Genomic DNA, 26,438 nt, shown 5'->3' on the forward strand with positions numbered 1-26,438 from the left:
TTCCAATTAAGAACATAAAGACTTTCTTGAAGACTAATTAATTTTTCTTAATTGTATTGGGTATATTTGTTCTACATAATGTGTAACTTAGTCGGTAATATTATAGCATTAAAAATACGCAATTTAAACACCATTAATTTCACTTGAATCATTAGCATTTCAAAATAATACAAATGAATACCCCCAATTTGAATTACAAAATAGTTATTGTTATTCAGCCTCCATGTGGTGAATGTATTCAGCGACTTACATTACCAATTAAAAAATTGCTGTGATAAGTGATTTACTTCAGTTTTTTGCTAATACATAGATCACATTAATTTATGTGGGAACTTCATTACCCACATGTTTTGTGAGCCGGAAGCTATGTAACATAACAATTAGTAAATAATTGTAAACATAATTAAAAGAAGCTTTATTTCGTGTGCATCCAATATACAAATACTTAACCACCATGGTTTATACAAAAAGGGCCTACTAATTTAGTAGAATGCAAAAATTTATACAATAATCTTGGAAATATTGAATTCCAAATTATAAATCATCTTGTTTGCAAACAATTGTTATAGACAGCCACTTACAGCAAGACTAATATAAGTTGCCATTAAAACTTAAAACTACATTTTATTTCTTGATGGGATTTACAAACTTCAACTGAGAGGTTTGTTATTGATTGCCGTTTACGCTCATAATCAGTCCATTTACACATACATATTGATGTCAAATGGTTTCATAATAATTTAATTTGAGCGACAAACAATAATCGGATATGTATTGTGTTTATATAAAGTTTAAATTTATATATTATGGCTTGATTGCACAGTAATGGACATTTATTGCCTTATCTTTTCTTGGTCATAAACAATAAAATAATTTAAAGTTATTTTAAACAATAACTTACTCGTTTAATTAATAAACTTATGCTAGATTTATACATTACTATTGTTTTATACAAAATGGAAATAACTAAAAACGATATTTCTAAAAAATGCATATCAAACAATCTTTAACTTTGCTTTAAGAATATAGCTCTGTCCCATATTTTTTCGCCGTTTCTCTCCTGCACGGCCCTGTATGCTTCATCTGGATTTCGAAAAACCACCCGTGCTTCAGCACTCGGCGTGTTATTGTGATTAAACCTTCTGCTAACTTGGTTATTAATGATGTCGAAACCGTCGAAAAATTCTAAAATTTCACCGGTACCAGCTTTGTAAGGAACATTGTTCATATAGACAGTGCATCCTTCCGGAGCCTGATGGTCATCGTTCATGTCATTGCGGGGTGGGGGAGGGTTGAAGGTGAACCTCGGTCCCATGCCTCTTGGACCGAATCGTGGACCACCTCGTCCACCCCTGAACATTGGACCGTTGAAATTTCTATTGAAAAACGGCCTAGGGTGGAAATTGGGACGTTCCATTCTAGGATTCATATCCATGAACGGCATAGGCCTCTTAGATGGGTCATCATTTAAGTTAATATTCATTCTATTGTTTTGTTGGTTCATGTTTGGGGGAATTATTTTGGGGGGTTTTGGGTCAGACGATGTGGACGTATTCATTCCTAGGAGCTTCATCATTTCGTTGCGGCTTATTGGCTTAACCGACACGTTTGTATTACCGAAACTAGTGTTATCTTTCTTAATTGACTTGGTAGCTTCTTCAGACGTTTCGAATTCACAGCACGCTTTTCCGGCTGATCCAGGAACAAAGTTAATTTTTAATGGCGTTACACCGATGTCAGAGAAAAAGTCGGCTACGTCCCTGTCATTGGTTTTTATTGGCAGATTGGACACAATAACACATTCAGTTCCGATGTCCTGAACACTGACTTTAAACCCACTAATGTCTACGTCATGTTGCTTATTAATTTTTTGGAACTCCTCATCGGAGCAGGGTCTCACTGTAACGGACTTTCCGCTAACTACGTGATGTTCTACTTCTTCTAAAGCTTTTTGAGCTTCCTCCCTATTACTAAATTGAGCGTATGCAATGTGGCCGCCCTTGGGCTTAGTTGTAAGAATAACCGAAGTTAATGCATGCATTGAAAACATGTGAAGTATATCTTGTTCTTTGCAATAAGTAGGCAAGTCATCTATCACCACACAACGAAAATCTTCTGGAACATTTGATTGATTAAAATATTTTGTGTAACCCTTCGACCAGTTGTTTCGATAAACATCGACATCGTCTGGAATTATATCGCTTTCCATTCCTTCAGGTACGTATCTGTCTACAGCTTCTTCAAACTCATCATCATCCAAAGGCTTCACTTCCACCTGAATTCCCTTCATCATTTTGCCATCTTTTAAAAGAGCGTCAGCTCTGCCCTGAGCATGTCCAAACTTAACATAAGCCAATCCAGTTCTGTGCCCCGTCTCGTCGTTTATTAATTTAATACCTTTGTTGCTAATAAACAATCCTTGAAAGAACCTTCTAATATCGCCATAACCGCCAAAAAAGGGGTTCAACTTTACACAACAGTCAGAGTCAGAACTGCTTCGGCTCAATAGGCCCTTCTTTTTGGAGGCAAAGTTGTCATTTCTGTTGAAGAAATTTTTCTGATTTTCTCCTATTTTATTTAAAGAGGGCCTCGGATTATCTGCACTCATAAACTCTGGCTTGGTTAGGAAAGTTCGTTGAGTACTAGGATTACTGAAATTATTCGGAGTCCAGTTGTTTTTCTGTTGGGTTTGATTGCCATTGAAGTTTGCATTAAAATTGTTACCAGGCTGTTTATTGTTTCCTAGTTGATTTAAATTTAATTTCTGTCTTTGGTCTTCGGCAGTCATTGTCGAAAAAACGGGCTGACCCTGATTGACTGCCTGCGTCAACATATCAGCCTGTTGTTGATTGCTCCATGGCTGTTTATTATCTCCTCTGTTATAATTTGGTTGCGACCTCTCCTGGCGGTCTCTGCTGTTTCTCCTGTCGCTACGATCCCGATCCCTCGACCTGGACCTACTCCTATCCCGCCTTCTGCGCTCCCGCCTCTCCCTCGACCTTGACCTGCTTCTACTTCTATGTTTGCGATCCCGTCTACCATCCCTCTCCCTAGAACGGTCCCTCGACCTATCACTCCTCTCCCACGATCGAGATCTTGAGCGTCGGCGCTTCGAGTCCCTATCCTTATCGCGGTCAGATCGAAAATCGGGAACGGCGGCGGGTAGTATTGGAGGAACGGCGGCGGGAATTTGGGCGGGCGCGGTGTTCATAAAAGCCGCGTAGGTCTGCGCCCTCGCCTCCTCGATCACCCGTTGCATTTCAGTGCGGGAGCTGAGCATGAGTTTGACTTGAATCTCCTTGATTTTGCCATTGTTGCGGTTGAATGCCTGTCTGGCGTCCTCGTCGGTACTGTACGAATAATATTAGAAAATTAGCATTGAAAATCTTCTCTACATCATCAATAAGTTTTATTACTAACATCACGGAATATATATTTAAGGTATCTAAAAATAATTACCAAAAAATCATGATGTTCTAAAGAAATAATAAACAACTATTAAAAACCAATGAACATTTCTTAAATTAATTTGCTCCTTGGACATCTCATGATTATAATCATGATACCGTTTTTGGAATGAAAAATTTTTATCGACTTTCTTAGTACCTGAAGGCAATAAAGGCATCGCCTAACTCTCCTCCTACGATGTGGACGCCACCTTCAGGTATGCTTAGACCATGGAAAAACTGTCTTATATCCAGTGCATTTGCCGACCACGGCAGGTTCTGCAGGCGAATAATGACGCTCATCGTCACCTAGAAATAGAAACGGATTCCTCTTGTATCTATATTGGAAATCATTAAAAACAGCTGTCCCCCTTTAAACACCGCAAATAGTGAATTAAATAATTTATTACTTTTATATTACACACTTTCCCTTCGGTTTATACGCTTCATTTTACTTTAATTGGTAAAAAAATACATTCTGTTCTTTTACTTATATTTTCAATTTTTAAATATATTGTTAAATAATTACTCTCTATTGATGTGTTTACTAGTCTTAATAGGTTAATTAATTATTTGTTATTTAGACATTTTTGTATTATTTGATTATTTTAAAAATTGTACTTTAACAGATATAAATTATTAATTTTTTTATTTAATCATATGGTTATATACATAAATAAACTTCATTAAAACCAGAGAATTCACCTATTGTTTCAAATCAAATTCAATAATGGGTAAACACAGATTTTTTAGTCAATATGATAATGAATGTTAATTGTAACTAACAACATTAAATTTAATGACATATTTAATTATTATGATATCTAAGTATTTATATTAAATTATTAATTAATGACACTTTTAACTACTGAATATATATAAAACGGAACAAAGACATTATGCAGTGTTCTCTTTCGTTTCATCAAACACATAAATATTTTTAGTAACATAATTGATCATTATCATAACCCATAATATAGGACTGTCAAATATTCTAGTACTCGTTGTGGGATAAGGATTCATCAGGGGACTGGACAGCACGAAGGGTTTTTCTAAATTTATTCTCACACGCAACATTGTTATGAAGTGAAGTAAAAGCTTTCTATAGATTTTTCAGTTCATAGGCAAACGTTCACGAAGCTATACAAATTGCACCACTGTGTCCAACAATTAAATTACATCTCCGTGTTCGAATTAGGAACATAATGTGTAAGTATTTTGGTTTAAGAATATTTTTATACTTTATAGACGTTCATCTTTCACGTAAATAAATTGCACATAATTAATTATTCATGAAACTGTGGTTTTAAATAGAAGTCACCTTGTGACTTTTAAAAATGAATTTAATGCATTTTTAATAAAAACTGATAAAATTAATAAAACTTAATTGACAGATAAATACTGGCTATAAATCATTGTCTCTGTATGGATTTCTAAAACAAATTTATTTCATTGATTATAATTTCAATATCATTACTATCAATACTTAATGTTATAAAATAAATCAATATGGTATCATACGATATATATAGACACTAAACTGTCATACGTAAATTACAAAGGTGTTGGATGAGTTGATTAGTTTATGAAAATTTAATGACGATTAATAATTAAATTCCCCCGTACAAGCGATCAATGGACTACTTGTGCATGAGAAAACATCTATTAGACTGCGTCTAATTCTGTTTTCTGCAACAAGTAAAAGGCCTAATTTGACGAAACCACCACCCAAGCATAATCTTTTGAAAATTAGTAATTACTTTAAATTTCAGCATAGTTGCATTCATAAGTGAGGCAAGCGTGAAACACCTTTTTAGCTTTTATATGTTTCACATATTGGATTGGTTTGCAGCATCAATTGGATTGATTACTTTAGCCAAACAGGTGATACAGCAGATTTAATGGATAGGTAAATGTTAATTGGAGTAAGGGATTTACAAAATAATTGTGACGTCCTTTACTTTCTAAGGTAAGTATAAAAATAAAGGGTTTTCATGGTTTTCCTTGAGGTTAAACATTATTGACATATCCTGTTGGAAATCGAGCAGATTTTCCAACAAAGAACACGTTTTTCAATTCCATTTAACAAATGTTAATATTGATATTTTTACGTAATTTATAAGCAAATATTTGGGGACGACGAATCCGGTAAAAACAGCGTTGTGCAAATTTATTTTGTATTTTAGAATCTAATTAACATCTTGTGTTTTTTGAAGATGAAGTACATAAACTAATGTTTAAAATTGCATTGCATAATAAAGAGTATACTCGATTTCAAAAGTCTTGAACCACCTCACAAATGATGAATTTACTTGTTTAGATTTAATTCAAACAGTATATGTATCTTTCTGTTTTTATATCAAAAATATTAAAACGCAGCAAAAAATGTAAACAATTTCATTCATATCACATTTTTACTCAAAAAGAAGCATTTAGTTGTATATTGCGAAATGTTTAATGAAATCGCCATTACCCATGAACTAATGAAATTCGTTTATGAATAATTTTTCTTCACGAGAAAGGTTTGTCACATAGGCAAATTGCTCAAAGATTATTCAAAGATGTTTCGAACCAGACGTTCAAAGACAACACAGCTACAAAGTCCAAATGGCTATGAGAAATAGGTGAATAAATGTTAGCAGCGTTAAAAGTCAATGTCAGGCTACATAAGACCAACTCATTTCGAACGCAACCATCAGAAGACGGATTGTTGTTAGCTGATTACGATGTAGAAGAGTGCCCAGGGTATTAATTACGACATTGGCCTTTACTTCAATGGCCAATTGTATTGGTTGCGAACCAAAAGTGGATAGGGTTGGAATATCATGTCTTAGGGAGGAATCATGTATGGAAGAACTACTTTGGTGCATATTCGCTCACACCAAACCTTAGTGATCCAGGACGTTCTTAGACAGGGTGGATATGACATCTTCCTCGGATATGTGCATTATTTATTCAGATTAATCCTCCCATGAGTATACCAGGCTACAGTTGAAGAATATAATAATATGCCTATAGAATTTATTAATAATAAGAGGCACACACATGCTTTATCACAAAACTGCGGTAGGCATATGAGGTACAGTGTGTTTTGAGATACGAGGAATCGTGTGCAGTGTCTAACAGTTTCTCCCTCAGACTAGACCTCAGACCTCAGTCTGTGTGCTTGTTTCCCTCGTTTTCGAAGCATTTTTGATAAGTTACGGTTCGCGTTTTTTGCTTTTTGTACATTTACAAAACGTTATCACATTTATTTTTATAACCATGGGTCTGAAGATGATGTCTATTGAATTAAATCATAAAAAACATGAGCAAGGTGTGCGAGTAATTGATTTCGCAAGGATATGCTAGCGTAGCACATCAATGATATGTACTGTGCTTAAACAGGAGGAGTTGATAAAGGATATGCCAGCTAAGGGCTAATTGCTTTGAGATACGTGCAATTTGACATAGTTCGTTGATGATGAAGGAATTCTACAACTATTTTTTTTTTTAATCTTAATAGTTCTCTACTTGATAAATGTTAAAACGCTTTGGAAATTCCTTATAGATGTAAAGACCATAATAAGTATATTATAAAAACAACAAATATTTGTTAATTTTAAATTAAATTATAGTGTGATGTAAGACTTTTGAAGCGGAGTGTATTTTATAAAAAACAGGCGTTACTTCTGTAAAATGACTAAGTAACAACATAAAATTATGGTTATTTTAACACATGTAGATTAGCTTGCGAAATACTCTTTGTAAAAAACAAGCATCGAAACCTTTCCACAATAATTTCTAACCACTTTAGTGTACTTTTACTTATGTATCCAATTTCACATTACTTAAGTATGGGTATCAAAAAATAACGAAGACACACGAAAAATGAGACAACCAAAAAATCCAACGATGATCCCAATTATGCAGCACTTTGAACTGTCGACCTCTAAGAGTATCAATTAAATTAATATTGATACCAGCCCAAATAGGATTCTTAATTTTAGATTTAATAACTGGTAAAATAAATTGACAGTTCTAATGCACTTATAGACTATAAGCTTACAGTTCTTTTTGCTTATTTCCAGGACAATGTTGCCAATCTTGCTTCTTACTTTAGTATCAGCAATTTTTCGTCTCCTTCTCAAATGCAAACTGTATGTCGCCGATGATCTCCCATACGAAATAGTTCAACTGCAGTTGAATTATTCAAGGAGTTAGGTTCTCATAGATGACCATTTATATATTGTGGTCTACATCACATTTTCCCAAGGTCAACAACAATTTACAAATTTCCTATTTTATATATTTATCTAGTAACACAATATGCGGCTTCCTTTCTCCAATTTGTAAATTTTCTTATTGAACTTACCATATTTTCAGTATGTAAATCGGCAGCACGACAATAAATTAAAAGCGTATCAATATTAATTGATTAAAAAACTTCTTGATCAATATATAAGAAATTCAAACGAGTTAACTGGCGTATGGGTTGTCTAACAGAAATAAAATATTTCCTTCTCCATTAATCACTACTCCGGTTCACTCATTAAAAAAAATTCGTAACAATGATTGTCAATCAATAGCATGCCACATACAAAAATACTCCAGTTTGCAGTATAATAAAATTATAGTGTGATTATTGAGTTATAGTAGATGCCAGAATATTACTAACATATACTGCGGGGGTAAGAAATTTAATAAAAATACCAAGGTCACGATATCATGCCTTATCACCATAAAACAAATTTAAATTTTACATCGAAAAGGTGGCTTTAAAATGTTGATTTTCATGGCCCGTGTCACGCAACTCAATTTTTCTTAAAGCCAATATTATTAAACTTTTAAATGTGTGGTTGAAAGAAATGGGATAATCAAAATTTAAATATTTAATGTTATCAGTGAACTGCGCTGTTGCACCGTAATAGACGCATTTCCGCCAGATTTCTAATGTATGTAACGTTTTTCACAAACTCCGAAAACATTACATAAACACCATGCATTAGCCAAAGTGTGCTTCCTCATTTATTTTTGACTTTCTCCGCATGGGAGTGCACACAAAATTGTTAAAACGGTACTTGGCATACGGACTTTCACAATAAAACTTATGCAATAGGGCTAAGTGAAAACACTTGGTATTCAATTTGAAATTTCTTCCACGAAAAACAGCAGTCGCAAATTAAAATGTTTAAGCAAACTTACCGAAGGCAGGGGGAAATTTTTAATTTCTAGAAGTTCTTAATGGTTAATCGGGAACTCATTTTGGGCGACAAAAAGGGTGGAAAAACAACCTCAGGGCTTGTGGGACAATTTCCTTCCGATTTCAAAATGATGCTGCGCACATTTAAATTTCCAGATATGTCATAGTGTACAAGATACACTAAATTTCCCCTTTTACATTTACACTGTATTAACTCAGGTCGAAAAGGGGATCAAAAGGCACCAATAAAGTTAGGTACCCTCAGTCAGTAATATTCCATAAATATATTTATTGTTGATTAGTTCACGGAAGTATGGTCATCGATGATTAATATTTAATTCCAAGAAATTATACTAAGAACTTAATTGCACAAGTGTTTGAACTAATCACAACACTAATGTTTGTTAAATATGACCAGTTAATTAAATATCAGTGTAACTGAAAACCGACATAATTTTAATTATCGAGGAGCTAAAGTTCAAATATAATATTTTAGTTTAGAGTGACTTTGTAGTTTTTTAATTAATGTTATTATTTATAATAAATACTATGGTTATAAAAATAGCACAATGTTGGATGAACACAAGTATAAATATAAATTAGTTCACATTTAATAAGATATTTTTTTATAATGTGCTATGAATGCCACTCTCACTTCTGTTTGAGAGAAATTAACGAATTTTCACAATTTAAAAAATAAATTCACAAAGTTGGATAAATAACACGAGTATAACGTTGAATGTCACTCTCTTAAAACTTTGACAAAAATGAACAAATGTTCAATTTTGTCAATTATAACAATATATGTACATCCCAAAATTAAAAACAAATCCTTAATGTTACACAAACAACAAGAGTATAAAGTTAAATAAAAAAAAGAATTTATAAGAACTCATTTTAATATTTTACTAATTTTAATAATAATCTCGTACATTAATCTAGACAGTCGACATTTAATAGCATATATTAATATTTTTACTATGAATAATGAGAATAATTATGTCAATAAATTAAATTAATTAAGGTATGTCTTTTATTTCACAACTCCTCTTTGAATTCTACTCTGTTAAAACCTTTATATTGACAAAAATGAACGAATTGGCATTTTTGTCAATTTTAATAACATTTGTACAATATTGAACAAATAGTAAAAGTATAATGTTAAACAAAAATAACTATTATACAATACTTAAACGTATTCATTTCATTATTTTTATAATAATTTCGTTAATTAAGAGTAAGTGCAGTAAGACTACACAAGTGTATATTGACAAGAACTATTTTACTAAATTACGAATATCAATCTCAGTCAATCTCTTGACACTTAAAATTTGACAGAAATTAATAAATTCTCAGTTTGTTCAAAATTAGAAACAAATGCTCAATGGTTGACAAAGAACATGAGTATAATGCAAACAACAAAAAATGCTAATTTTATAAGTACTCATTTCAATATTTTTATTATTATTATATTAAAGTTTAATAATAATCTTGTGAATTAAATTTCTCAATACAAATTTAATGACATATATTAATTTATGTACTATGAAGACTGAGAATAAGTAAATAAAGTTAAATGAAGTTACGTATTTTATATCACAACTCCTCTTTGCCAGTGTGTTAAATCCTTCATATTGACAAAAATGAACGAATTTTCATTTTTGTCAATTTTAATAACATATGTACAATGTTGTACAAATAGTTAAAGTATTCATTTTATTTATTTTTTATTATTATTATAATTTCGTCAATTAATGTATAAATGCAGTAAACACAATAGGAATTCTATTATTAAAATTATTGTTAAATTACTTAAATAAGTTATGAATACCACTTTCACTTTGAAAGAAATTGACGAATTCTCATTTTGTTGTTGGGCAAATAACATGAGTGTAAAGTTTAACAAAAAATATTAATTTTATAAGTACTCTAGTACTCTCTAAGTAGTCTCTATCTTTATAGTACTAATTTTGATAATAATCTAGTGTATTCAATCTAAACAGAAGACATTTAATGACATATTAATTTTTATACTATGTAATAATGTGTGAATAATTAAGTAATTAAATTAATTATTAAATTACTTAAATGAGTTCTTCGCCTTTGAATGCCACTCCTTTAAACATTTCGCTTTGTTAAAAGTCAGTTAAGTGACATAAATAATACGTAATACGTTTATTAATTTTATAGCATAAACAATCTAAAAATGAAAAAAAGAACTAAAATCCATATATAAATGTATATGAGTAATTACAATGATTAAATAATGTTTTATCATTATTTTTAATTGAACACTTGCAGCTGAGTAAGTAAGAAACATTTAAATATGATTAAACCCAAAATAAGAAATTATGTAGATTAATACGTAGTAATTTTATTACCCATCTAACTGCATAAGCAGTCCAAAAAATGAAAATTCTACTTAAATCATGTAGTATTGATTAAATGTTTCATCATTATTTTTAACTGCAGCACTACTTATTAAGGGAACTCCCCAACATAATCCAAATAAACATTAAATTTAACTCAAAATATTATCAAGGCGACAAGATCAATTGATCTAGAGCTCATCTCTAGTTCAAAGTGAACGTGATGATCTGCGGATCAGACAATCTTGACAAGAATTCGATTTATGTGTGTGTGACCAAAAATTACTTTCGTATGCTGTAGTAAGTCAGTAATAAAATGAACAATTAACTTATTAACTTTGTTAATGAAGTGAATAAGATATATTGGCGGTTCATGAGGTTTGATTCTGGTGGGGGACTGATTACTTGTTGTTCATTTTATGGCCCACTTTGCCAAACGAAATCAATGTGATTCAATAAAAATAATTCAATATTATGATATTAATATTTAATTAATTAAATAAGATTTGTAGTTGAAACGTCTACCACTACATTTTACGCATTTCACATGAACCAGAATGTATTTGTATAGAGGGAAGAATACAAGTTAATAATAGATTTTGTTCATAAATAAAAACAGAAAAGCTTAGTCATGCTTTGACAAAACAATAGATAAGTTGTTGGTATTACTCACACGAATTTATCAATCTTACATCAGTTTAATTAAAGAACACTAATGGTCGTAAATAATTAAAATAGTATGTGACATACAAACCGAAAGTAAACATGGAAATAGTTTGTCAAGATGCACAAGAAGCAATCGAATTGACTAACATTAAATTAAATATACCTTTCAAAAGAATGGGCTCATAATCAATATTCTAATTTAGTCATTTCTCATAAACTCCACTAATCAAAATCAAAACACAAAATACACAGTGCGTCATTTGAGGACACAACGGTGTTATGCGAGGCAACTTGCGCCATATTTGTCGCCCAATTGCTTTTAAACTTAGTTAATTTTTTAACTTACCTCGCCGAATTATGTACCAATCTTCACCCGAAAACCTCTTTAATAGTATCTACAATCAAATCGATTTAATATTATAATCTTGATCAACTATTTAGTTTGTTTTTATGGAATTTTCACAGATTATTGACGTGACGTTTGTCGTCTGTCTAAAAATTTACAAAATGGCGCGTGTGACATAACAAAATCGGTTTGTTTTTCATAGATGGCGCCGAAGGCGCGAAATTTGAATTTCCCTTGTTTATATTTATTTTGTTTTTGCCGTAAAACAATTTTGATCACACGACCACAAAATCTCAGCATCATCACGTAAATTCTAGCAGTCTGAAAACCAATGGTTTGCCGAAAACGTACGGTTTGCGTTACGTGACGTAACGACATTTCCCCAGTGCCTCTCTCTCCCGTTACTTGTCAGTTTACATTGCGGTTCTGTTGGAACGTGCGTCGCTCGTGTTGTGCCCGTGTGAACAGACAGTTTTTCCAATAAAATTCGTTGTTTGATGACAGTAATGCATAAACATGAAGCTCAGTAGCGCGGAAAAACGGGAACTTGACAAGTTCTCCAAATTTCTCGCCCTCAAGTCCACCCAAATCATCGTGCAGTCGCGTATGGGCGAAAAATACTCAACGCCATGCAAACCAACATCCACCGGGCAAGATTGGGTTAGTATTTAACGTTTCTATCCCATAAAACATCTGTAACATCTATTTCTTTATTGCAGTTCAACCTAAATGTGAAGGACAGTGCTGAAATCACAGAGGAAGCCAAGAAAACAATCACACATGACTTTTACGTGTCACGTTTGCCTCTTTCGCTAGAAATCTCCCTAACAACATTGGAGGGTGACAAAATGATCCTTGAGTCTTGGTGCCTTGGTCTGTTGCCTGAACAATCAGAGTACTCCTCCCGCGTCATATCCACTGTTTACAATCGCATGGGTATGCTGTTAAAATCCTTGCTGTCAGTCACCAGAGTGTTGCCAGCTTACAAAGTATCCCAGAGGGCTTCACCAGAATCTTACAACATATATTACAGATTGTATTATGGTGAACCAGAGACACATGGTTTGGGTGACGGGTTCAAACAAGTGAGAGTGGGACAGTTGTGCACACCTATCGGTACCCTGTTTATGTCGGTCGCGTATCGCACAAAAATGACCATCTCGCCAACTCAAACCGGAAAGGATAATTCGATAATGCTGAAAAGTGACCACTTCAACACAAACCTGAGCCCGAAAAACTACAAACAAAAGTGAGTATATATTATAGTTATACAACCCAGTTTACATTGCCAAGTGCACAAATTTGATTGCTAGCCAAAATATTTTGGTGAGCTAATCAAACAGTTCATGTGTGGATGGAGATTGACTGTTGCAGTGGCCATTACTATTTATAGATTGACTGATTGTGCTGTTGAATTATTATTAGAAAGTTGTCTGTCTGTAAAAAATTCGTGCAGACCAGTTACTATGTTTAGTATGTGAGGTTAAATGTCTTGTATCAGTATACATTTTTACTTTACTCTGCTGGGTTTGCTCCTAAAGTAATGAATATTCAAAGGCCAAATCATATTATATCAAAAAAATTACAATTAAATTTATATATATAAAAAATAATAAAACTCCTGATATTCTTTTAAAAAATTGTATAAACAAATAAATTTGATTAACCATATTCACTTTTATGTTATATAATAATCACTTATCTGCTAATTTTTAAATATTTTATAATAAATAATTTTTAAATATTTTTACAAGTTAAATAAAATTAGAATATTTAATATATTATATCTAATAGTACTCGGAAATATTACCCTAAATTTAAAATATTGATAAGGATTAATTATTTCTAAATTACTTGCCAGTAGATTTTTAATTTATTATTGATTTTAATTTAATAAGTTGGACGTATATAACAAGTTGAGAACTTATTGGTTGATCATGCTTTATTAATGTTAGTATGTATCATTTAAATGTTTGTTGTTTTCTTTGAAACACACAGTAGGTTGTTCGATTTTTAAATTCTGTATGTATTTATAAATAAAATGGCTACACCATATCCTATACCTACACCAAATAGAATTGGTTAGTATGTACACCAAAAACTAACTTTCCAGCAAAATTTATGCCTTTACAGATATTTTAGTTACACCATCAATCTGTCAAGATTTTTGAAAAAAATAACTCAAAAACTTTTGGGTTTAGATATAGGATATAAGTATAGTCATTTTATTCCTAATTGTGTGTAGAATTTAAAAATCCAAAAATATACAGGCTGTTCCATTGAAAATGACGTTTTGGTGTCACTTTCGTCGAAACCAGAAATGGAATTTTGTTCAAAATAAATTAGAAAAGTAGCTCAAGTCCAGTTATAAATGCTATAAATTTAAGATCAATACCTTTTTCAGTTCTCCATAAACCTCTAAAGAATAAGTTATATCAATCACCCTATATATTGGTGAATTTTAAAAATTTAGAAATTTATATATTTTTTTTAAATTATGTATTCTTTTTTAATATTTTTCTCAGTATTCATATAAGAATCCGGTATCATAATATATTATGACTATTAATAAAATTAGACATGGAGATTAAAAATAATTGTGAACTTAAATTTAATTTAATTTCATATAATTTTTATTATCTACAATATATCTAACTGAATTTTTTATGTTATCAACTATCGTTGCATTTTTGTGTCATTGAATCATTTCAATTGTTCTAGCAGAATTATTATCATTTTGTTCCATTTTTACTGAAATATAAATTCATAATTTTCTATAACGTTATTCGCTGAAGACTTATTTTCTCTGCGGGTTGGATCGTTGATCTCGTCAAAAGGGCGTTCTCTGAATCCCAACGGGTCTCTTGACGTGTCACGTGACTAGTCGCGCCTTGCTGCTTGTCACGTATTCGCATGGACGCCACGTTGCCAAAACGGCCTTAACACAAGGTTTCTCTATTCGTCGTTTATCTTGGAATGTATGATTTTGTAGGTCGTCCCGTAAATATTTTGTTGACTAGAGTCTGGGCTGCAGATAAGTCTTGGTTATTTATTCATACCGATAAAATTTATTTAGCTTTGAAAGATGCAGTTGTTCAGATAAAGAGACAATTGTTCCTGTTGGTAGACTGGAAAATCGGGACTTGGAATTAGTCAGATGTTTTCATGCAGTGACCCCAATGTAGTAACCGCTTCCTATATTATCGTACTCTCTCGTAAATATCATAAATATTTGTTTACAACTCGGGATCGTGACACCTTCCCAAAATATAATGTAGGTCTCCCATAGTAAACAACATTGGTCCAAACAATTTGGAAATAGCTTGTTTACGCTCTTAATTTAAGGTAAGAGGTCCTTAATCCGGACACGACGTTCCGTTCGACACGTACACACGCAACATTACCCAATCGACAAGTGGAAGCGACATCAACAAACCGAAAAGGAAGGTTCTGGCGAAACACGTGGACGCACAATCGAAAACAATTCCAATGGCAACGCACCGCGGTGACCGCAATATTATTTTTATGTCTCAGATGCGAAACGGGCATAAGAGTTTTCTAGAAGGACGCATCATCTTGCCCCACATTCCCCAGTCTGGACTTCCGTCTAGCCAACCCCGTTTTGCGTCGCAGAATTCCCGCAAGGCCGCCCACCGCCTTGGGTATTGATTTTCTGATTTGTATACAGACGCCGACGCCATCATGACCTGTTGAATTCGTTTTCTAAATATAGAATACTTCAGCATTTACTAGGAAGTGTCACAAACATTCGGAGGTTACTATCTAATTGGGGATTAAACGCTTGTACTCAATATCAGGAAGATTAATCGTGGCTTGGAGGTCCGCAATATTATTTTGATTGTGCCAAGATAATAATGATGCATATAAATTGCCCCATTGTCCGCTAACTAGCAGGATTTAGGTGGGCAAATTATTGTTATTTTGTAACTGTTGTAACATTACGTTATCTTCAGTGTGGGATAAAATGAGACTAGGATGTTTGTTTGAGTAAGAGATATGAAATCATAAATAAAAGATCATATCGCCTAATACTCAGATAAGGTCTAGAATCAAAAGGATTAATTTCCTTCTGTGCAAAGAACGGAATTGGCATTTGTTCTGGAGACTTCTCCGCACTTTTGTCGACAGATGTGAGATCCGATAGGCCCCCGTTGTCCGCCGCCTTTATGTATGGCAGACACAAACGGCATCTAATAAATGCATGTCACGCTCTAATTTTTCTTTTTTATTACATCCATGCGGACGCACTTATGTGTCACTACGTGACTGTGAAATCGTTATAATTTAACTGTGCTTAAACGCGAAAGAATAGCCACTGTTCTATCATTATTATAATGGGGATCGATGAAAGTACGGTCCAAACACACTTGTCTTCCTCCACGTCTTCTCGTGCGTTCCCAGATGAGATCATCGCATCTTCAAATTGCTAAATGAGAGCCTGGCAGGTCTATTATTAAGGCCGCACGTGAATGGCGGTAGCCTGAATGAAACACCGACGTGTTTCTAACTCATTCGTGTCTCATCCGAGACCTCGGACGTCTGCTTTCACTTCGACGGTACGCGCGAATTCATCTCGTAACGATCGTTAGAAAATACAGAAAAAAACAACGGTCTCTGATGTAAGAGAACAATCGGAATGCGCCGGTCGTTGGCAATTCGTCCGACATTCACACTCCACTTGTCGTCAGGTATTTCGTTGTCCAAATGGGTTTTGGAGAGAAAACCGCGATTGTTGGACGGTAATCGGGACCGTTGAAGGATGACTGATTTCTAATATCGATTGTGTCGAGGCACAAAAGCTTCGGAGCGTTTGTTAATTGAATTGAATTGTCATTTAAACAATGGGGAGGCGGAAGGAGAAAATGGAACGCAAGATAATGTGTTCATTTTGAAATTTCGAAAGGTCTGTTATGACGGTTGGGGGCACTGAGGAGGAAATTCCTTGGATCATATCGCCTTCACTTGTCTATTAAATTAGTAACGGATAATGGACTAAGTTAGCCATAGAAATGAACACTAAAATTAATCGAATGTTTAAAATTTCAAATATTTTTGTTAACATCATCATAAAGATTTAGGGCAGCAAACGTTTACGATTATTCGTCCTATCTAGTTTGTTTTTTCAGTACGTGGTCGTAGGTCCGAGTCTCCCATTGACTGTCGCAATGAATGAGTTGCGTTTACGCGTTGTCTATGGATACGCCCGATTGTCGTTCGATATTGTTGAATGTACGCGACGCCCAGGCATCGGGTTTCGGCGCCGCACATAATATTTTTGTTGTTTTGGTAGAGAAAACTGTGTGGGCGTTCTAGATTAACGAGGAAGACTCCTACGCACGTTGCGTTCAAACATACGGAGGGTTTATCTGGTATTGTTTGTTAGTGAATGAACATATGGTGTAGAACAGGATGCACATAAGTTCTAGAATTGTGATATTTTATACTTGTACGGGTTAAATTATAGAAATTTGATATAAGCCAAATGAAAACTAATTAAACAACAAAGAAATTAGGGTTGCGAGATGTATATCATGTAATACGTACAGGGTGATTCATCTACTGATTTATTAAAAGTTTAGAAGTAGTAAAATGGATTTTCAATGTGGATAGAAATATTTTTTTTTAGATATTAATGATATTTTAAAATATTATCCAGAGTGCTTAGTATTTAGGTTTATTTTCTTCTATTTTCAAATGGTATGATCATAAAAGTGCTCTTGATTTATATGTTAACAAAGGAGTGTGTATCCTTTAAGGAGCTATCAATGATATTCTAGAATATTATACACAGGGTACTTAGTATTTCCGTTTATTTTCTTCTGTTTTAAATGTCAATTACTTTCTTATTTCAAATGGCGTGACCTTACAATTTTCACACCATTCGATGCAGAATTTTGTTTTCTATTTATACATTTTATCAAACCTCGAACGGAAATGATTATTGTTTTATTACTAATATATTAGAAAAAATCTGAAAAAGAAATACTCATTCGACTTATTACAGGTTAACCATGGAATATCCTTACAAGTAATGGTATTAACTTACAATTTTCATGCCGTCTACACAAAATTTTGATCCTCTATTAATATGTTCTGTCATATCTGAAGCTAAAATGATTATTTACCAAGATACGAAGTCTGAAAAATTCATTCGACTTATTATATATAAGTGTACTCCAAATGAATTTAAATGCTCTTGGTTTACATGTCAAGAAGTATCTTTTCAGAGGCTGTTTGTGATGTTAAAAAATATTATACAGGGTGTTAGTATTTTCATTTATTTTTTTCTATTACTTTGTTGTTTCAAATACTTGCAAATTTCACACCGTATCTTTGTAATGATTTATAGTGTTTCCATTATAAATAAGAATGTTATTAATATTTAAGGATGTTTAAAAATAAACTAAGTATGAAAATATGAAAAGTATGAAAAATATATAAAAATATCAAAATGTGAAAAAAAAAAATAAAATATAAAATGAAAAATATGAAAAGTTTGAAAAATATAAAACATGAAAATTATAAAATATGAAAAATAAAAAAAATATATAAAATGAAAAATATAAAAAATATAAAATATCAATATTAAATATAAGAATTAAAATATAAAACAAAATATTAAACTGAAAATACTAATTTAAAAAATGTTTGATGTTCTCAAATTATTTTTTCGAGTATTGAAATTTGAGAAAAAAATAAAGGCATAATTGTTATAATTATTTTTTATATCATTATGCATTAATATTTAATAAGGGTTTTCCATTATTTTCTTCCATTTTTAATGTCAATTAGTTTTTTATTTCAAATGGTATGATCTTACAATTTTCATGCCATTCTACGCAAAATTTTCATCCTCTATTAATATGTTCTGTCATATCTCAAGCTAAAATAATTATTTACTAAGATATTAAGTCTGAAAAATTCATTCGACTTATTGAGAGTGTACTCTAGATGAATTTAAATGCTCTTGATTTACGTGTCAAGAAGTATCTTTTCAGAGGCTTTTTATGATATTAAAAAATATTATATAGGGTATTATTTTCATTTATTTTCTTCTATTACTTTGTTGATTCAAATACTGTGACCTTGCAAATTTCACACCATATCTTTGTTAACTTTTATTTTAATGTGCCAACACATCAATAAAAAATTAAATAGTGTAAAAATTTTATAGTGTTTCCATTATAAATAAGAAAGTTATTGATATTTAAAGAGGTAAAAAATAAACTAAAATAGTAAATCTCTATAATCATCTATATTATCTAAAAAAGTTATTGTTATTTAAAATAAGAAAAAAAAAAAAAAAAAATAAGCGGAAATACCAAACATTCATATTATATTGGAACACTAATAATGGCTCCTGATAAGATAGTTTCATCAATGTGTGTACTAGGAATAAACTTTTCTACATTACAATTGATGGTATTACAAAAATTCTTTTGAAGCAAATATATTAAAAACAAATAAAGATAAGAAATTGATTTAAAATACAATAGACCCAGATTTTACGTAGAATTCAAAAATGTAATAATATTTACAGGAAATGTATTAGTTTACTTTGGTATTTTCAATAAATGTTACTCAGGGGAACCGTATATAATAACAGTTAATTAATAAAATCGCTCGGGATGTTTATTAACCAGGAAGCGCATCAAAATAACCCGTTCCCAAGATAATAACAATATTAACATTTTTCTCCAGAGACGCTGCGATCGTACCTGCATTATTTAAAATTGAAAAGTGAGAGGATGTTGATAAAGTGCACTTTCACAGGTTTCTAAAGCACTTGTCAAATGGGTTTTTAAACGAGCGTTGACGTTTCCACAGTCGATCGGCTCCGTGAAATCGCCACGGCAAACGACGACCTCAGCAACAATCGACAAACAAGAAAACGAAAATCCCCAAATGATGTAACGCATTTTTATTGCGGTTCAATTAGCATTGATTGTGCTTGTCGAGGGGAAAAACAATGCCGTCGTAAACGGACAAGGTTGCTAATTTTTAATTTTCTGATAAAAAAAAATAAATTGTTGGAGTGTGCGAATAATCGATTACTTAACCTCGCCGCCATCGAATTAATTGGAATCAATCGTTATGGGAAACGTCGCATGCCCAAACGACCCACATTCATCCTTCGCGAGCGACGCCGTTTCTTCACTCTCCGCAACGTTCCCACGACTGCATGTTTCTAAATTTAACACACAATAGAAGAGATTTTTTTACGCGAATTAACATTTCTTTTGTGCATTTGAATGTAACACGGACGGCGTATGAATGAACACGGCCTTGGTATGTGCAATTGGAAAGAGTTTTCACAGGAAACGTTGCTAATCGGCGTTTTTAATCGGTAACAATTCTATTTATAAACTGCCGGTTGGATACACTCCAAATTTATCTCTAGAAATGTCTATTTTGTAATAGAACACAATATCTGCAGTTGGGAATTGCTAAATTTTGATCTTTTGTGTGGATATTGTTGCCGGTTTGATCGGGTTATTGCGGGTAAATGACGATTGATGTGGAAATATTATTTGTATTGTCCAACCCTCACCTGACCTACATCTAGTTGTTACGTTTCGTGTTACAATACTAGTAGTATGTTGTTGTTTTTAGACCACTTTAGGATATTATTATGATCCCTTTACGTTACATTTCCAACGTATCTATAATTAAATTAATGTTAATTATATTTATGTGTTTGTTAGAACTGGTAATTTAATTCAAAAACACATATCAATATTATTTTTTAAGGTTAACACTTAAAATTCAAACCAGTTATCTGTGTTTGTAAAACCAACTTTTTCGGATAATCAAATGTTTTTGCAGTACTGTTTTATAAATTAGCAACTGTTACACAATAAGCAAATTTCCATAAATACCATTCTCGCTGTGCGGGCTAAAATATTGAATCGTGATTAGAGTTTTAATTGATGTCTGACCGTGTCAGCAGTTTTAAATTAATATTGTGTTCGCACAAACACGTGTTTTGTTAAAATCATTTTACGTTACTAGAAGTATGGTTTTTCGGATATAAACGTTTTACTTTTGTTTTTAATTCTCCAGGTGTTCTAAATATTAAAATATACGTTTTCGGAAGACTATTAGGGGCTGGCTTGCCTATGTATTATATATTTTCCTTATTATCCATTTCTGACTTAATCGACAACTTTATAATTTTAAATATAAAAGCATTTTTAGATGTCTTATATTAATACAGAACATAATTAATTTAAAAATAAAATATAAAATATAAAATATGTAGAATAAATATATAATTATCCATTTTGTCATAATCGACAATTTTATATTTTTAAACATAAAATTATTTTTAGATGTCTTAATATAAAAAAATAATTTTAAAAATGAAATATATAAAATACATAAAAAATAAAAAATATGAAAAATAAAATATAAAATGAAAAATATGAAAAGTATTAAAAATTTCAAAAATATCAAAAATGAATAAAATGTAAAATATAAAATATGTAGCATAAATATATAATTATCCATTTTGACATAATCGACAATTTTATAGTTTTAAATGTAAAATTATTTTTAGATGTCTTAATATAAAAAAAATAATTAAAAAAAAATATTTTAAAAATAAAATGTATGAAATATATAAAATATATAAAATATATAAAATATATAAAATACATAAAATATAAAATATATAGAATATATACAATATTAAAAATATAAAAAATGAAAAATATTAAAAATTTCAAAAATATGAAAAATATGAAATATAAAATGAAAATTATGAATAAATATATATATATATATATATATATATATAATAAAATAAAATATATATTTTTTTTTTATTATATATATATATATATATATATATATATATATATATATAATAAAAATGAAAAATATGATGGAAAGTATGAAAAATATAAATAAAACTTATGAAAATTATGAATATTAAAATATATAAAATATCAATATTGAACATAAGAATAAAACAAAATATTAAATTGAAAATACTAATTTAAAAAATGTTTGATGTTCTCATATTATTTTCCTGTAAGTATTGAAATTTGAGAAAAAAATAAAGGTATAATTATAATTATTTTTTATATCATTATACATAATAACTAATAAAAATGGTACTGGTGAATTTCTTACAGTATAAACCATTTAGAAACATTAATATTTAATAAGGGTTTTCCATTTAAAATTGAGTGAGGGTGACGAATAAGAATCATGAATAAAAATTCTAATTTTATATTCTTACACACTCACCTAAAAATTGTGACATAACTAATAATGACCAACAAATTATCAACGTTGTACTTTATTAATAAATTTGCAATATCTTATCTGGTAATAACAATAATGAAATATATCCAAATTGATCAGAATTTCAGAACTTAGTTAATTATCAAAAAATATGTATTTTTGGGTAACTTAATTTTTTCCTACATTTTAAAGTCAATTCAATTCAATTATGTTTTCTATTTAAAATGAAAATGTTGAGGTAGATCATAAAGAAAAGTTCTTTCTATTAAAAAAAAAAAATAAAATGTTTTTACTCTATTTCAAAATCTACTAATATTTATCAGAATACATCAGTTTTTCCGCATCTAATCTGAAAATATTCAGTAACAGCCAGACAGCTAGTTTGGGACACCCCGTACAGTGACACCCCATTACATTTTGAGATATATTAACCTTTCAAGTGTCACTTTCATATTATTTAATTATCCTATGTAAGAACGAAATTATCATTGATTGATTTAAAATGCATATGTTAACTGTTCGTAATTGTACAAGAACAAACACATCACTTGGTATCATAACAAGTTAATAAATTAAATGATCTTGATTAAAATTGTGTGCAAATACCAACTATATGGAGCGTGAAGTACTCGTTCAAATAATAGCAGAGCAAAAATAAAAAATGTTCAAGTGCAATTGAGCTTAAATTGATTTTATGTAATGTTCCATCATCAGTCTGGTCGTCGCTAACCTGAGCAATAAATACTCTGCTTTTTAGAGCATGCCAAATCGTTTCCAAGACAAACACTTCCTGCTTGTTATCTGTACGAAATGCTGTGACATTTCATGTTGAGAATGCCAACCATTGTAGAAATGGGCACGTGTGTTGGTAATTTTAGAAAAATTTGTCGTGTGCATTAATTTTGTTTAATTGACTGCTTAATTGATTGCGAGGTGCCCCCGGTAGACGCCAGCCGATTGTAATGCGCACTTTCAAATATATTTATAAAAATTAAAATATGTTTGTCATTTTCCATTGATTGAATTGAATAAAATGGTTTTTTTCTATTCCATTGAATAGGATGTGCATTGTTTTTTCGACTATTAAACGATTTAACCTTAGCTTTAACCACAATCGAGATAACCTTGTGGTTTTATTAAAATTTCAGTAAACAGCTAAATAAATATAGCCCATAAACATATCCATATGCACCGAATGGTAAACAGTTATTGAGCTAAATTTAGACAAAATTAAATCGTCACACGATATGTTATATAAGGTTTATAGTTAAAGGACAATTTGTTGTCATAAACGACACAAAATTGTGTTTAGTTAACAATTTATTGTTATTATCATACATTCCGGTGCCAGGTTTTCGACCTCGCGGTCTTGTACAAATATTATTTGTTATTGATTACCTTATCGCTGCATTTAACAAAACAACGCGAAATTTATTACGTAGGTAGATTAGATTTGACCGATTTTTTTTCGCTTGTCTTTATCTGTTTACATTCAAATTTGGTATTTAAATAGATCCAAATTTTTACGAATTGCTAAACTCTTGACACTGTGGCGAATTTTCATGCAAGAGGTCAATGAATGATATTGTATCGACCTTACTTTTATTTATTATATTATTTATTGCCATCGCATGATTTTGATGAGTTTCATTATAATTTATAACATTTTGGCAACGTTCTACAGGCAAATTTATTCCATACGAAAAAAATTCTAGGTTCTTAGTGAACAGTTTCCAGAATTATATTGTAAAATATTAGACAATGACAAAAATAAATAAAAGTAACTCGAAGAAATATTTGGACTGTCTGGTGGATAAGGTAGAATTTTCCATGTGATATTTTGAAGCTTCTTTTGAATATCTAATATAGCATGTGGTCTTCCTTTGCCATGAAGAAACGGTATATCTTTTGATTAAAGAAAGTTGGGTATGTTAGTTTTCCATGAACTTGCTCAGTTTAGAAGTCAGAGGTAGTTATCAATATCTTAATGCATTTTTGTCTTTGTTTTGAGAAATAATGATATGTTGGATTTATGGCATGCGTATGATTTAATGTAAGTGTTAATTCATAAAACTGTTGAATTCAAAGTGCTGACAGTCCACAGATTTTTGAAGAGGCCCATTATATCCTGTAAAAATTGATGTGTGGTTTGTAATGACAAGATGAATAATGGACGAAAACGCGATATTAGTTTTTATTGACCAACTTCATAATAAAGAATTACAACAAGGATATTTTCAGTAAGAACAACAGAACGTTTTCTGGAAGAATACTATGAGTGATTTGCAGAGGAATTTAGCCACTAAGATCTCAAGATTTAACTTCCTTAGAACTACTTTTTTGTTTGAGCATTTTTGAATAAAATTTATAAAAATTGTTTACAATCACCTCATAAAAAAGTTAATAGTTGGAATAACAAATTCTGTTAAAATAATAATGGCTCACATTTTCAATATTTTTTATAAACATGAACGAACCAAAGGGATATTTTTGTATTCATTTGAAATCTATTTTTGTCGCTTTTTGTAACGAAATGTCTGCTACATTTTTAATAACTATTGTTATTATATTGTTTTAATTTTAACCTACATAAAGAAATAGTCCTGCAATTAAGAGCAAAATTGTAATTGTCTATTAAATAGTCTTAAAAACGTAAAATTTTAATCCATCGTCACGAGCAATAATTTTTTATCACTCGAAATTTGAACTTATAAAGCAAATTTGCACGAATTATAATAATTTAATGCACTATTTTTAACCCCAATAAAATATAGGATAAAAACAAACAAAAATGGCATGATTAGAAGGAATACAAAAGCATTTAATACTGTATGTTATTTAGTTCTGTACAAACTGTAATAATATTATATAAAAAATTTATTTAAATAAATCACGAACCGAAATAATATGCTACGAAATTAGATACCATATATTATATTTCCCAGTTCATAATTGGATATATTTTTAACAAATACATTATACCTATGTACATATTTCAATCTATATCTGTTTAATTTTATGTTTTATTTAATTTTTAATGAGTTTTTGGTAGTTATCAATGATATTTTAAGAATTTATGTTATAAATTTCTAATTTATTAGAATAATTCTTTAAACGTCATCTCTAAAAATTAACCAATCATAAAACACGGTTTGTGTACAGATTGAAAAATCTTCAATTCACACATCGTAAATTACCAAAAAAACCCTAGACCATCTTGACCTACACACGTTAAAATCATGTTAACACTGTCATTATTGACACTCGATCATCTTTCAAACAAGTGCTAAAACTGACGCATTTAATAATTAGCGACCTATGACATCCTCCGTTACTACCCGGATTATCAGTTACAATTTTTGTTAAAACATACGTACGAAATTATTATTTGTGGCCGTGACACTAATGATTAGTTACATCCACCCAATGATACCAGATAACCCACATACTAATATATTATACCCATATGTTTTATATTTGGCCTATTCGGGCAATTGCTCCCGTTTATATTTAGGTTGACGAAATATTTGATGAACAATGGATATTCGACTGGGGATTTCAATTTGCGGTGGCAAAATAAATTGATTTGTCGACATGAAACAATGAATTTCATCAATTTGAAATATCAATGCATTTGTTATAAAAATAGACTTCTAAAAATGTTATGTTTGTATTAAACATCCGATATTTTGAAAATTAGAACGATTGTGTCTAATTTAAGAAGGTTTTGCTTAGTTACAGAATGTGGCAGATAAAACTTATAATAAAAAACAAATGATAGTTACAGAATGTATATTAAGATAAAAGAAATAAAGCAAATGATAATTCTAAAAAACAAGAAATTACGTAATATATTAAATAGCACAGATAACAAATAATGATAGAAAAATCAGTTCAGTTGGGAACAGATTCTTGATAAAAAATGTCTATTTTTACATTAAATTTAAAAAAAAATTAATAAGTCTTTATTATTAATCAATAATAAATCATCCTTGTTATCAACAATTTTTTGCCATCTAGCGTGCAAATTTTCAATTCTAAAAATCTATTGGTTATTGAGTAAAATATCTCGAGGTGGTATTTTGGACAACGTCCAAATTTTCAATATTTTTCACTAAGAAAATGTTTAAGATACCGGAATTAATGGAAATCCGAAG

General features: G+C 30.8%; 2 protein-coding genes across 3 annotated transcripts in view; one reads left to right on the forward strand and one right to left on the reverse strand.

The window, feature by feature from the left end:
- Positions 1–398: 398 nt before the first annotated feature.
- LOC109599256 (uncharacterized) lies at positions 399–12,154 on the reverse strand. Its single transcript, XM_020015211.2, has 3 exons — positions 12,010–12,154; positions 3,607–3,755; positions 399–3,350 (listed from the first exon to the last, which is right to left on the reverse strand). Exons 2-3 carry the CDS (start codon positions 3,747–3,749, stop codon positions 1,007–1,009), a joined length of 2,487 nt encoding a protein of 828 aa, XP_019870770.2. The 5' UTR covers positions 3,750–3,755; positions 12,010–12,154; the 3' UTR covers positions 399–1,006.
- A 132-nt stretch (positions 12,155–12,286) lies between these two features.
- The window catches only part of LOC109599262 (autophagy-related protein 13 homolog), a 35,490-nt gene continuing 21,338 nt past the window's right edge, over positions 12,287–26,438 (forward strand). The window contains exons 1-2 of one of the 2 annotated variants that reach the window (XM_049963674.1): positions 12,287–12,669; positions 12,729–13,258. In XM_049963674.1, coding sequence (XP_049819631.1) covers positions 12,526–12,669; positions 12,729–13,258 — 674 coding nt within the window. In that variant the 5' untranslated portion in view covers positions 12,287–12,525. The remainder of the gene's footprint in view (positions 12,670–12,728; positions 13,259–26,438) is intronic. The other variant, XM_020015222.2, reaches the window with a different exon arrangement.

The sequence above is a fragment of the Aethina tumida genome, chromosome 2, assembly GCF_024364675.1.
Source record: "Aethina tumida isolate Nest 87 chromosome 2, icAetTumi1.1, whole genome shotgun sequence".
Lineage (NCBI taxonomy): Eukaryota > Metazoa > Arthropoda > Insecta > Coleoptera > Nitidulidae > Aethina > Aethina tumida.

Coding starts and splice junctions, on each gene's coding strand:
- LOC109599256 (XM_020015211.2), bottom strand. CDS start 3,749: ATGAGCGTCATTATTCGCCTGCAGAACCTGCCGTGGTCGGCAAATGCA. Junction 3,351..3,606: donor GATGCCTTTATTGCCTTCAG/GTACTAAGAAAG, acceptor TTATTCGTACAG/TACCGACGAGGACGCCAGAC.